This window comes from Podarcis filfolensis (genome assembly GCF_964270895.1).
Source record: "Podarcis filfolensis genome assembly, chromosome: 10".
Classification (NCBI taxonomy): Eukaryota; Metazoa; Chordata; class Lepidosauria; order Squamata; family Lacertidae; genus Podarcis; species Podarcis filfolensis.
The window spans coordinates 14,144,578-14,159,019 of record NC_139612.1 but is presented as its reverse complement, the minus strand read 5'-3'; the positions used below and the strand labels follow the sequence as shown (position 1 = coordinate 14,159,019).

At 45.6% G+C, this 14,442-nt stretch overlaps 1 protein-coding gene across 2 annotated transcripts in view; it reads left to right on the top strand.

Annotated features, from left to right (window-relative positions):
- The window catches only part of IL17REL (interleukin 17 receptor E like), a 52,304-nt gene extending 38,137 nt beyond the window's left edge, over positions 1-14,167 (top strand). The window contains exons 13-18 of one of the 2 annotated variants that reach the window (XR_014539398.1): positions 539-687; positions 4,119-4,616; positions 5,227-5,802; positions 6,134-6,250; positions 10,699-10,753; positions 11,861-14,167. Coding sequence is in view for 1 of the 2 variants with exons in the window: in XM_083575228.1 (XP_083431354.1) it covers positions 539-687; positions 4,119-4,184; positions 5,745-5,802; positions 6,134-6,250; positions 10,699-10,753; positions 11,861-11,891 (476 nt within the window). In the remaining variant the exon portion in view is untranslated. The remainder of the gene's footprint in view (positions 1-538; positions 688-4,118; positions 4,617-5,226; positions 5,803-6,133; positions 6,251-10,698; positions 10,754-11,860) is intronic. The other variant, XM_083575228.1, reaches the window with a different exon arrangement.
- The last annotated feature ends 275 nt before the right edge of the window (positions 14,168-14,442 follow it).

The window sequence follows — 14,442 nt, the reverse complement described above, 5'->3', positions numbered from 1 at the left end:
CACCTTGCCCTTCCATACACCAACAACACATTCCAATGCCTAACCACCACCCGAGCCCAAGAGGCTCGCCGCCAATACCCTCACAGCTGCAACCAATCCCTAAGACTTTTGATGATGTTGGCCAGCCATATGTCGTTGCCGTGATCTGAAAGATGAACACCGTCATCCTGGACTCATGGAGATCAGAAGCACAATGGCAGTGAGAGCTGGCGCGGCCGCATTTGAGTGGCTAAACCACGCCCCCGTGGTGTCACCCGAGTGGGTGCCCAACTGGGAGGCGTGAGATGCCAGCGATGATGTCAGGGCAGGGGGCAGAACGCCCCCTGCATGACACGGGAATCGACTCCCGCTCACAACCCCTCCCCTCCGGAAGGAGGAGAGGCTTTGTGAGATTAACTAAAGGGCGGACATTTTGCGGTCGCCTCTGAGCTTCAGTGATGAAGCTGGCTGAAAAATGAAGCAAGTATTAAACGGCAAAAACAAAAGTGTCACTAGTTAGGATCGCTTCTCGGTAATTGCTTTTCTACTTCTGTTTCAGCTTGGGAAATGAATCTTGCTGTGATGGACAATAGGATAGAAGTTTCCTTCATGTCACAAGCTGCCGAGGCAGAATTTTCCGTTCATGTATGCAACAAGACAGAGGCGTCTTTATGCAACTCTACTGGAATCCACCAGCCCATCTCAGTGGTTTGTGCCATTTTTATTTCTCCTTTCTTACAAGTGAATCCGGAACGCTTGATCTACGTCTGTCAGATCCTTTTAAGGCAAACATTTTGAGAAGTGTGGCGTGCAGGAGAATACCCATTTAAGTCAGTGGGAAACATACTGACTAACCCTAAAAACCCAAGTTTAAAAAAAGAGCAACTAAGTACTACTGTGAGATGGGATATCATTTTTTAATAAAAAAAACCCCATCAACCCTCAAGTACCATTATGGAATTGATACGTTCTGTACAGCTACGTTATGTTGTGAAATCATGTAGATTTTGAATCACAGAGTTCCCCTTCTTTTGTTTTCGAATGGTTTTTTCCACCACATCCTCTCAGTGACTTTACAATGAACAATGATTTGCACAGAGCACTTAGCGGAAATATCCTTCCAATTAAAGTACTCCAAAAAAATTTCCTAAATGCTTGACTGACTAGAGATTGCTACATTTTGGTGTTCAGCATCCTTTTAAAGGAAAGCACATGACAGATATTGGCCGCTGAGACCTGACTTCAAACTGATTTTGATAGCGCTCTGATTCGCTGCTAAAGTTCGCACGAGGTACACATTTTTAACAACAACAAAAAGAAGCCTCTCCTTAATTTGGAAAGAGGATCAAGATGATGACAAGATAGGCTTTGTGACTCCAAAGCTTCCATCATAGGAACCAGCTTGAAGTTTCCAATGTTCTGTTATCCACTGTAATATAATAATAATAATTTTATATTTATACCCCGCCCACCTGGCTGAGTTTCCCCAGCCACTATGGGTGCTTACAGCACATAAAAATGGTAAAACATCAAACCTTAAAAACTTCCCTAAACAGGGTTGTCTTCAGGAGTCTTCTAAAAGTCAGATCTGGACATCTGGTGGGAGGGTGTTCCACAGGGTGGGTACCACCACCGAGAAGGCCATCTGCCTGGTTCCCTGCAACCTCACTTCTCGCAGTGAGGGAACCACCAGAAGGACCTCAGAGCTGGACCTCAGTCTCAAGGCTGTATGATGGGGGTGAAGACACCCCTTCAGGTATACTGGGCTGAGGCTGTTTAGGGCTTTAAAGGTCAGCACCAACTCTTTGAATTGTGCTGTCATGGATGCTTTAGCTGAGATTCCTTCATTGCAGGGGATTGGACTAGATGACACAAGGGTCCGTTCCAACTCTACAGTTCTATGACTCTATGATTCTACTCTCAACCTAGCCACCTACTAGCCTTCACAAACAGTAAGCTTGGCCACAAAGTATAGGAAAAGAATACAGTGGTACCTCGGGTTAAGTACTTAATTCGTTCCAGAGGTCCATTCTTAACCTGAAACTGTTCTTAACCTGAAGCACCACTTTAGCTAATGGGGCTTCCTGCTGCTGCTGCGCAGCCAGAGCACAATTTCTGTTCTCATCCTGAAGCAAAGTTCTTAACCTGAGGTACTATTTCTGGGTTAGCGGAGTCTGTAACCTGAAGCGTATGTAACCCGAGGTACCATTGTATGCATTATGATGCATTTCACAAATGACCAAACAATGAACCTGCACATGGGAACTGGCTTTGAGATGTTGTTGACATCCATCTACCTTGGGGGACAATGGAGGAGTGTTTCTTTGGGGATGAAGTTACAGCGCCTGCTGTGGTTGTAGAGACCAATATGGGAGAGACCTGTTTTGTTGCAGCTGGGCCAGATGAAGGCATCCGGTTGTGCTGCTGCAGATGCACCATGGTGTTACTTCACTGTGTGCTCTTCCCAGCGGTTCTTCCTCCTCTGGTCACTGCTATGGTTGTACAACCTTACCGCCTGCCTCCAGACACTGCGGTTGTCTGTAAGGGGTTCCCACATGGCGGGGTTGATGTTGCCAGCCTTCAACGACTCTCAACGAAAGCAGCGAGAAGCACTGAGTCATCACCTCGAACTGAGCAAATGCAGAGCAGGGCAACCAAGATGATCAAGGGTTTGGAAACCAAGCCTTATGAGGAACGGTTGAAGGAGCTGGGTATGTTTAGCCTAGAAAAGAGGAGACTGAAAGGAAATATGAAAGCCACCTTCAAATTTCTCAAGGGCTGTAACACAGAAGAAGGAACAAGCTTGTTTTCTCCTGTTCTGGAGGGTAGGACTCGAGCCAATGGCTTCAAGTGACAAGAAAGGAGATTCCTACTAAACGTCAGGAAACAATCAGACAATCAGAGCTGTTTGACAGTGGAACGGTCTCCCTCAGGAGGTTGTGTGGTGTAGTGGTTAAGAGCGGTAGACTCGTAATCTGGTAAACCGGGTTCGCTTCCCCGCTCCTCCACATGCAGCTGCTGGGTGACCTTGGGCTAGTCACACTTCTTTGAAGTCTCTCAGCCTTACTCACCTCACAGAGTGATTGTTGTGGGGGAGGAAGGGAAAGGAGAATGTTAGCCGCTTTGAGACTCCTTCAGGTAGTGATAAAGTGGGATATCAAATCCAAACTCTTCTCTTCTTCTTCTTCTTGTGGACTCTCCTTCCTTGGAGGTTTTTCAGCGGAAGTTGGATGACCATCTGTCCTGGATGCTTTAGCTGAGATTCCTGTATTTCAGGGGGCTGGACTAGATGACCCACGGGATCCCTTCCAACTCTACTATTCTATGATTCTACCCATTCTTGTCCATGGGCAGAACACATGGCTCACAACACAGCCGAGGAAGCTGTGTGTCCTCCACGTGTTGTTGTTGTTTAGTCATTTAGTTGTGTCTGACTCTTCGTGATCCCATGGACCAGAGCATGCCAGGCACTCCTGTTTTCCACAACCTCCCGCAGTTTCGTCAAATTCATGTTAGTAGCTTTGAGAACACTGTCCAACCATCTCATCTTCTGTCATCCCCTTCTCCTTGTGCCCTCCATCTTTCCCAACATCAGGGTCTTTTCCAGGGAGTCTTCTCTTCTCATGAGGTGGCCAAAGTCTTGGAGCCTCAGCTTCAGGATCTGTCCTTCCAGTGAGCACTCAGGGCTGATTTCCTTCAGAATGGATAAGTTTGATCTTCTTGCAGTCCATGGGACTCTCAAGAGTCTCCTCCAGCACCATAACCCAAAAGCATCAATTCTTCGGCGATCAGCCTTCTTAATGGTCCAGCTCTCACTTCCATAAATCACCACTGGTAAAACCATAGCTTTAACTATACTGGACTCCAAATCCCATCATCCTTGACCATTGACCAAACTGGCTGTAGCTAATGGGATTTGGAGTCCAATAACATCTGGAGGGGCACAGGTTCCCCACACTTAGAACTGGCACAGGATTAGCATGCTCCATGGACACACCAAAAAGGGGTGAATGTCTTCATCAATGCAAACCACTGTGTTTTGTGGCACAGTCAAATAAGTATCATGGCCAAAAAGGAAAATGAGGCATCTTTGTTGCCTTTGGGCTAATGTGGTTTTTTTGCTTTTGCCTCTTTCACAGGCTGGCTTGAGTTCAACGTATGTCAACATCTCAGGCAAAACATGTGGATCAGACATCTGCATTCAGGTTTGTCTTTTGTTTCAAAGATCTTTTCTGTGCTAGCATGCAAATGATAACCAGAGGGGGAAGTAGACATCTTCCCTAATCAGTTCTTTATCATCTTATTGCAGCAGCAATGGGAAGGCATCGGGGGGGGGGGGGGAGAAATGCATTTACCTCCTTGGAAAAATGTTAAGACTATAGCTGAGGGAGAAACTGGGGAAGATGGGTCAGAACAGTTGTTGTGGTGAATTTTTTTTTGTAGGGGAACAGTTAAGGACAAAGGCACCAGCAGCCTCCCTAAACCTGAATGGAGTAACTGTGCCCCTGAAGGACCAGGTGCGCAGCCTGGGAGTCATTCTGGACTCACAGTTGTCTATGGAGGCACAGGTCAATTCTGTGTCCAGGGCAGCTGTTTATCAGCTCCATCTGGCAGGCAGGCTGAGACCCTACCTGCCTGTGGACTGTCTTGCCAGAGTGGTGCATGCTCTAGTTATCTCTTGCTTGGACTACTGCAATGCGCTCTATGTGGGGCTACTTTTGAAGGTGACCTGGAAACTACAACTAATCCAGAATGCAGCAGCTAGACTGGTGACTGGGAGCAGCCGCCGAGACCACTTAACACCGGTCTTGAAAGACCTACACTGGCTCCCAGTACGTTTCCGAGCACAATTCAAAGTGTTGGTGCTGACCTTTAAAGCCCTAAACGGCCTCGGCCCAGTATACCTGAAGGAGCATCTCCACCTCCATCATTCTGCCCGTACACTGAGGTCCAGCACCGAGGGCCTTCTGCGGTTCCCTCGCTACAAGAAGCCAAGTTACAGGGAACCAGGCCCTGTGGAATGCCCTCCCATTAGATGTCAAAGAGAAAAATAATTACCAAACTTTTAGGAGACATCTGAAGGCAGCCCTGTTTAGGGAAGCTTTTAATGTTTAATAGGTTATTGTATTTTAGTGTTTTGTTGGAAGCCGGCCAGAGTAGCTGGGGAAACCCAGCCAGATGGGCGGGGTATAAATAATAAATTATTATTATTATTATTATTATTATTATTATTATTATTATTATTAGCCAGGCAGAAGATTCCTGGGCTTTGGGAAGAAGGTGCCAGACTTCAATACTTTATTTTATTGGGAGCATTTAGGGGACTAGCCTAGTCCACTGACCGCATGCCATTGGATCAGAAGTGGCTTGCTGGGTGGGTGAAGATGCTATGCCAGGTTTCTGGCAGGTGGGCCACTGTTGTTTACTGGGAGTGGAAAATAGAGGCGTCACAGAGACTGACAGTGTGCAAATCTCATTTTGGTGTTCCTGCTGGTGCATTTGCACCATGCCAGCCTCCCCACTGCTTTGCCCCTCTCCCTCCTGATAAGCAATAGCAACCCACCTGCCCGGAAGCTACGGTAGTGACTTTGCCCCACCTTTGAGCTGCTTCTGGTATGGGCAGTAGCTAAATGTTATATTGTCAACACCTATTTAGCAGATCTAACGCTGCAAGGAAATGGAGGAGTTACATTCAACTGACCAACAAAACAAAACAAAAACCTGTGCTAAGGTAATAACCTTCCTCCCTTTTTTTCTTTTATAAGGGACGGAGGACAGATGTAGACTATTCTATTCCTTCACACATCTGTGATTTGCCCTGTAGTAAGTATTGATGATAGTATTGTATTGGCCACTATAGCCCAAAGCCAAGTAGAATAATGTGTGGTCTGCAGCCACAGTTGTCCCATGTGGTTGGCCCTGGGCTTGTCTTGGTGGTGGAACCTACTGTGATCCTAGAGCCTGTGAGAGGCAGGATCAAATGCAGTCCTTGCTGATTCACAATATTTTCTTCAGCTATTGATTTGGCATCACCGAGAACAAGGTGTGCACCCTATAGCAAATGTTCTAACAGAGACAACCCTCCTATGAAAGGACTACATATTCTTGAAACGTATGTATTGACTACAACACATAGACATTTTTTTCTTTCCAGTTTCTGCTACTCGGAGTCAGGAACGTGACGAAAATTCCTTAAGCATCCTATCTCTAATAGCATTGCTTGTGTTGACTGTGACCATGATGGGCCTCCTGGGACATAAACTTTTATCAGGTACGGATCCATGTAAACAAAGCATGTAACCTAAGTATGTCATGAATTCACACAGCAGGGTCTCTATATTGTGGCAGAGGATCTGTTCTGTTTTTTCTAAGTCTTAAAAAGTCATTTATTTATTTATTTATTTTTAAAAGGTTTGATGTAGCAATGGAATCTAGCTTCCAGGTTGGGGTGTTCTGGTTATGCAAGCCCTGGAGATATGGCAGCACACTGGCTCGGAGTGGCTTGGGGGATAGTTAGAAGTATCAGCTCTTGGCTGGACCAGTACCTTGAGATTCTGGCTTTTCAGTTTCTATGGTAACAGCATAGAATAATTTGCATAGGGGAAGATGCACAAGCTTTATGAAGCAAGTTTCCTCCTGGATGTGAGAATGATTGCATAAAGGGCTTGTGCATGCATTAGCTGGAGCTTCTAATAACATCCAAAGCTGTTCCCTGTTCAGAGTATTCCTCAGCCTGATTGTTCATTACAATGGTTGACATGTCCTGGTTTCGGCGTCAGGGGGGAATTTTGCCAAATGTCAGGAAAACCCCGGATGTATGGCAACACGATGGAAACAGCAGCGGAAATATGGTAACCCAAATCTGTGCTAGGACACAGGTGCTTGTCTGATGTTGCGTGGAGCCTGAGTGTTGCAATTTTAGACATTTGTGAAAAAGAGCAAATTGGTTCGGCCATTGTTCCATGTATGAAAGCAGCTCTGAGTTCATTGAAATAGTTAAGCAAGCTAAGTATTCAGTGTATGCAGTTAATTTTCCCTCCCTTGGAGTTAATAGGAAACTTTGAAAGATAGGAAGATTCACAACTTATTCATACGTTCCCTTCTCAACTTTCCTTTTCAAGCAAGAAATGTACATGGAGTTGATCGAACTCACTCACAGTTTCAATGTTCTACCAAGCCTCCCTTCTCCTGCAGCTTGTATTAATCTTGTTAAGACCAACTTGAACACCTAAGTTCATCTGTTTTCCACAGACTGTAAAATCTTGGCTTGGTGATGCAACCTCCAGAACACAGAATGTTAATCAGCCAAAGGCCTGGTTGAAAAAGGATGTTTTCACCTGGCGCTGATGTATAATGAAGGTGTCAGGAGATCCTCCTTGCAGATGACACTGCAGAAAAGGCCTATTCTCATGTTGCCATCCTCCGGCCCTCTTGTGGAGGAGGCACACTATGAAGGGCCTCAGATTATGATCACAGGATCAGGACTCGTGTCATATGGGGAGAAGCAGCCTTTGGAATTATTGCAGTCCTGAGCTGTTTAAGGCTTGATAGATCAAAACCAGCACTTTGAATTGGACCCAGAAACTAATTGGCAGCCAGTGCTGTTGGGCCAGGATCTGTGCAATACGCTCAAACTGTCTTGCACCAGCGGAAGTTTCCGAACTGTTTTCAGAGGCGGCCCCATGCACACAGAACACATTACAATAATCTAACCTAGAGCTTAGCAGAGCATAGATGACAGATGTTAGACTATCCCTATCTAGGTAGGAGCAAGGGTAGGGTACCAACCAAAGCTGATAGAAGGCGCTCTGAGGCCACCTGAGCCTCAAGTGACAGCAATTGATCTTGAAATACCCCCGAGCTATGTACCTGCTCCTTCAGAGAGAGTGTAACTCTATCAAGAGCAGGCAGGCTCCCATCCATCTGGTCTAGGGAACCACCCACTAACTGTAGCTTCTTCCACCAAGCTAAGAGTTTCATCTGTTGCTCCGCCCACATTTGTCTGCAGCTCTGGTCCTCATTAGCGACGCGGGTGGCGCTGTGGGTTAAACCCCAGAGCCTAGGACTTGCCGATCAGAAGGTCGACGGTTCAAATCCCTACAACGGGGTGAGCTCCCGTTGCTCGGTCCCTGCTCCTGCCAACCTAGCAGTTCGAAAGCACGTCAAAGTGCAAGTAGATAAATAGGTACCGCTCTGGCGGGAAGGTAAACGGCGTTTCCATGCGCTGCTCTGGTTTGCCAGAAGCGGCTTAGTCATGCTGGCCACATGACCCAGAAGCTGTACGCCGGCTCCCTCGGCCAATAAAGCGAGATGAGCGCTGCAACCCCAGAGTCGGTCACGACTGGACCTAATGGTCAGGGGTCCCTTTACCTTTACCTGGTCCTCATTGGCAAGCAGCCACATGGCTATCTATTGGGGAATGGGGTCCTAAAGGAGCTATCTCACCCCTTCTATAACCATTTTTACCAGTCCAAAATGGTCTGCTTAGGTCAAGGGTGTAGAGTGTCTGAACTCTTATATCCAATATAATTCAGGTCCATACTCATATCTGTTTCCTCATTTCCTTCTCTATCTGTTGCTCACCCAACATAGTCCCAACAACAAGGCATTCCCTGACAGATGGGGGTATTCTAGAAGACTTGAGCTCACCATGGCTTATGCCCATGGTTACATGTTAGAAGGTACCCAAGTGGTTTTCGTTTATATAACCCATGTCAGTTGTAGCTATACAAATGGACAGTATTGCAGTCTGCCCATTTGTTACTGATTTGAGTCAGGTGGTATGGCCTCTTCCAAGGCAATGTTTCCATATGCACTCTGGACAGAAAAGTTGTTGAGCTTTTGTTTGGCAAATTCACGAAACAGAACATGGGTTGACATACATCCAGACGCTGCTTCCGACTGCACTATTCCAGATACATCAGGGAAATTCAGGACATATGGCAACCCTACACTCAGACAATTGCCAAGCTACATTTCCATATGAGGTCTAATAGAATACCCGGGGCAGATTTGCATGATTCAAGGAACTGCAGAACTGATTCCGGTATCTATTTTTGTTTCTCTCATCCATTTCTGGTAAGATGTGCAAGCTGTAACCTCTCCTTGTAAGGAAGAGATGCAAATAAAATACCCTCCTTGCACAAACAAAAACCACAAAAAGACACATGAGTCACTTGCGCATCCTCTTTTCAACACATAATGTAATGTGCAAAGCAACCTTCAAGATGCCATCTTCAGAAAACATGTTCCTTAAAATGCCAGTGCGTTCCAGGCATCCTGCTGGATTTCTGCCTTGGATTGTCATTTAGGAAAAAAAAAATACATATCAAACTTAGGAATGGTGGGCTGATTCAAATATGTGAGCCTTGGTTCTGGTAAGTTATTGCTTCATTGTTTGAATAAGTGATGAAACTTCATTGTTTGAATAAGTGATGAATAGTGATATATAAACTTTGTCCTTATTGTCTGATCTGCAAGCACTGTTTTGTAGCTGCAACCCATCATTTGATGTTGCCGTTGTTGACCTAAGTCTGGTGGATCTTAGGGCGTGGCTCCGTCAAGTGGCCCCTGAATACATGTTTATACAAAACTTCCTTTGCTTCTTTTTGGCAAACTGTTTCTTAACTGGGTCAGATAGGAGGCTAGATAAAATGTGATGTTGTGTTTAGCATGTTGGACTAGAACTGGGGAGGCCCAGGTCCATATCACCACTCAGTCGTGAAGCTTACTAGGTGACCTTTGGCCAGTCACCATTCTTCAGCCTCACCTACTGCACCAAGCTGCTTTGAGGATAAAATTGGCAGAGGGGAAACAATGGGCATTGCCCTGGAAGGAAGACCAGGGTATCAATATTGTTACAAAGGTTGCGCACCACCTCCAGTCTCTGCTGAGTGAAAACAAGACTCCAGGGGGTTCAGGCACTCAACCAGGGTTGTGTTTCCACTGGGAAAATCGAGATGCAGTGGAGACTAGTACCTTTAAGAAATATGGCTCATTTTACACGCATATATACCTAAAGCAGCGGTTCTCAACCTGTGGGTCCCCAGATGTTGTTGGACTACAACTCCCATCATCCCTGAGCTCTGGCCTTGCTAGCTAGGGGTGATGGGAGTTGTAGTTCAACAACATCTGGGGACCCACAGGTTGAGAAAAGCTGACCTAAAGTCTTCTGTGGAGGGGTTGCAGAATATTATACCCCTAGAGTGGCTCTCATAGCTTTGGCAAGCTTGGGTCTAAAACAGTCGTCAGTCATGGCTCCCAGTCTCTCAGTGTAGCCTCCTCCAGCCAACACCACATTGAGTTCTGCCCACTTCTTCCTTTTCGTTCCCAGAACACCTCTGGATTTTAAGAAGGATGCATTTTTCTGTCACATCCTGCCCCCGTCACCTTGGCAACCTCCCAAATCTCCTGGTCCCATCCACTCCTTGGAGCAGGGGCAAAGGATAGCATTATTCAATACCAGTTGCCCAGAATGGCCCAATACCTGGTTTTCCATTGTTTTTCAATGGTTCTGCATGTAGCTAGAATCCAGAAATTTCTTGTCTGGCACAGTACTGCAGTTTGTGTTTTCCCTTTATTTCCCAAATATTATCTCGATACCACCATTTATTAATTTCAACCATTCGCTTGACAGGCTCTGGTACCTTAGACCTATGATGAGATAACTGAATAATTTGAGGTGGAAGATTAACTGCTGCCATTTGTTTCCCCTTCCAGTTTTTCACAAGGAGAGTCACAAAGAGAAAAGCACAGCACAAACCAAAATGCAGAGGTGAGTGCAAATTTTTTTTGGTGTGGCTTCTTGTCATTCGGAAGACACTTTGCTTGCAAGCCCCCCCAAATTGATCTAGAAGTCAATGCAATGCCATGCCTTAGAACTGGGGAAGAAAATCTCACTTTTTCATAACCTTCTAATCTAGTTTTAAACCCTCTTCTGCCCAGAGAAGCAAAAATACAGGCAATACATGAAAATATCTGTCACAGATTTGAAATACTGCTCTAAGTCAGCCTGCCGAACTGGGGCGGGCTTGAGGGAACAATCAGGCTTCCCTCAGGTCCACTCCTGGGGGATTTAAAACAGCCCAGACCAGCCCCAGACTCCCAGTTCTTCTTCGTTGGATCAACCCACCCATCTACTTGGGTAATTTTGCATTTACTCATTGAATTGACCTTGCTATGGCTGCGGTGGTCGCCATATTTGTGGGGCCAGGAAAGGAATTGGCTATGACCTGGAGGTTTTGCCTACCTCGTAGGATCATCACAACTTTGGCAGTTTAGGCATTGGGCAACCTTAGCCTTGGTTGGAGGCAGGGGGGTGGTGGCATTGTCTAAAACAGGGAAAGGGAACATGTGGCTCTGCAGATGTTGCACTCCAAATCCCATAAGCCCCAACCAGCATGGCCTTAGTTGAGGGATGATGTGAGTTGGAGTCCAACAAAAGCTGGAGGGCCATAGGTTCCTCACCCTAGGTCGAAAAAATAAATCATGATTAATACTATCTGCTAATTCTGGCAGATCAAGTTAAGTTCCGGAACATGGACTGATAAAAAAAAAAGTTGTCAACAAAGCCTAAAACACACTACAGTGGTACCTCGGGTTACAGATGCTTCAGGTTACAGACGCTTCAGGTCACAGACTCCGCTAACCCAGAAATAGTATCTCAGGTTAAAAACTTTGCTTCAGGGTGAGAACAGAAATTGTGTGGCGGCAGCAGCAGGAAGCCCCATTAACTAAAGTGGTGCTTCAGATTAAGAACAGTTTCAGGTTAAGAACGGACCTCCAGAATGAATTAAGTTCTTAAACCGAGGTACCACTGCATCCCTTTTTTTAATGGTGAAAGTTCTCCCCATCTGACACCTCTTTCTCTTTCCTCCTCCAGCATGAAGAGCACCTGTTCTTTGCATTTATGAAGAAAAGCAATCAATTTAGAGGAACAATTTCAGCGGCCTTCTCAATAACTGTGTTACGTTTCTTGGGGCGAGTTGCTCTTACTTTGGTGAATAGTTGCCACATGCCAGTAATTCTCATTGATTTCAAGTACTATTCACGAGGTCAAGTTTTTTGAGGGCAAGGCCATACTTACAAAGCGGCCTGGAGGGAGAGAGAAGAGTGAAAACATTCTACAGTCTGTTTCGATCTCCTTCGGAATCGACGGATGTGCTCATTAGATGTTGCAGTACATGCTGTGGGAGCTGCTTTGCCATAGATTCATCCCACAGCATTCTTGCAAACATTCAAAGGTCCACAGCCACCAGGGTAGGGACCTGGGCAGCTTGGATCTTTCCTACAGAATCATCGCCCTCCCTCTTGGTAGGTTGGTAGTTCCACGAACTTCTGGTGGGCTGTTAAACATTTGTGGCAGCGTTGTGGGATAAGCCAATGGAAAAGTGTTTCCACGGTGCTTCTGTCACGCATGAGGGACACAAAAAGAAACTCCCCTGTGCACAGATGGTGTACTAAGGCCCCATCTGCACTTTAAAACAGTAACATACCACTTTAAACCTGGTGAACTATAGTTTGTAAAGAATTGTACTCTGGGAAGGGAAGAGGAGTTTTCCGACAATACCCAGCCCTCTTAACAAACTACAGTTCCCATGATACTGTTCTTGGCTGTTTAAAATGATGTGATATTACCTTAAATGTCTTCCTCTTTGGCGATCATTTGCAGCCAAGTACTTCCATGAACATAGTCTTAACAGTGAGTCTGTAAGTGACCTTGGAGGCCAATTCTGGATCCACACAGTGGAGACATAGGTTTCTGGGTGGGAGTTGATCACGGCGAGGGTTTGCCAAGTGTGCCTTCCTCTTAGCACATTTCTCTCTTTTGTCTGGAGTTCGAGTGTCTTCAAAGTCCATGACACCTTTGGTGCCTAAGTTTTGTTATTTGAAGGTCATCCCGTTTATAATATATCACTTTGTCAAATCTAAGTACATCCCAGAAGTTATTGAATGGAAGAGATTTTGTTTGGATATTTGTTATCTATTTTGTTGTTTGTGTCCCCCTCCTCCTTATGAGCTGTTACTTTTTATTACTGAGGAATAAAAAGCTCCTGTCTTGCCATGGACAGAAACCGAACCCTTAGACAATTCTCAGGTTTTATCGCATAGTTGGATTTTTCTACCTGGAGACAACATGCATTGTTTCTCTGGTTGAAGTACTCAGCAAAGTTATTACGAAGCAAGCTCAACTGCATTTTGTGGGGCTCGCTTTTGTTGAAATGTATTCAGCATCCGGTTTTAATTCTTAGCCACATAGTTTGTGAGAGCCTGTTACAGATTAGTAGACTGTTTCTGCGATAGCCTTGGGTTTATTTTCTATCATCTTAGCTAGTGTCGTTAAGTTGTTTTTTTGCCAGCACTTTTAAATGCTCAGAGACACTGTGTGCCACAGAGTGAGCTGGTCAGTAAATCACACAGTTCAAAAGCACAACCTTCACAGAGTTGGCCTAGTAAGCACAGCAGCTTGTTCCCTGTAGGTCTTATTCCAGGAAATCAGTTGCTGAGACTAAAGCCTGTCTCCCCAAGCCCGTCTGTGCCTCCTCCTCTCTGGAGCTTCTTCCAAGCAATCGGACAAGCAATCAGAGACTGAGCCTGCAGGCAGTCAGCCTATCCTCCACCCTTTCCATGTCTCTTCTGGTTCTGGGAGACAAGCGGTGAGGGGAGCTTGTCTCAGGAGGAGTGGGAGATACCTGTGACTCTTCATCTGTCTAACTCATCTCTGCCTCCTGACCTCTCTCCTCTCACTCTTCTTCTTCTTCTTTTTCTTCTTCTTCTTCCTCTTCTTCACTTCTCTCTGCCACAGTCTCCCCCAGCTCACTAAGCCCTGTTGCCTCTTCAGCTTCCAACTCCTTCTCTTCCCTGTCTTTCCCCTCTGACCACTCATTGTTGTCCCATCACCACTCCTCCTGTGGGTGCAATTGAAAAAGAATGAGAAAGGACACTGAGCCAGGCTGTTCCCTTATAGAGTCCCCCCACAGATCCAGAATCACCTATATTCTTCTTTCCTAGATATACTTGAGGAAACCCCTTCATTGGCTTCATCCACATGGGGAAATTGGGTCTGTCGTCTGTTTGCCATTTAGAATTCCTAACGTTACTTAGAAATCTGAAAGATATAATGACATGTTCTTGTTATGTACCAATCCCATTATTTATATGAGAATAATACCACGAACGCTACAAAACACCAACTGTTTGTCGTTTATTTCTTCTACTGAAGTCCAAATTCCTGCCGGGCACACCTCATTTCTGAGGCGTAACAAGGAGTGAAGTTAACATGCATGAAAATGGCGGCGCTTAAAAACCTGTGTGGGATTCTGTGAGGGGACTGTTTATTTAGGCCCCCGGAAAACATGAAAGGTGGTGAGGAGACTGAGAAGACTTTCCCATCTGTATGAAATTTTGTCTTAGTATTCTCAGAGGGTGCATTTGGGAGAAGCATGTAAATTAAAGACATCTTGT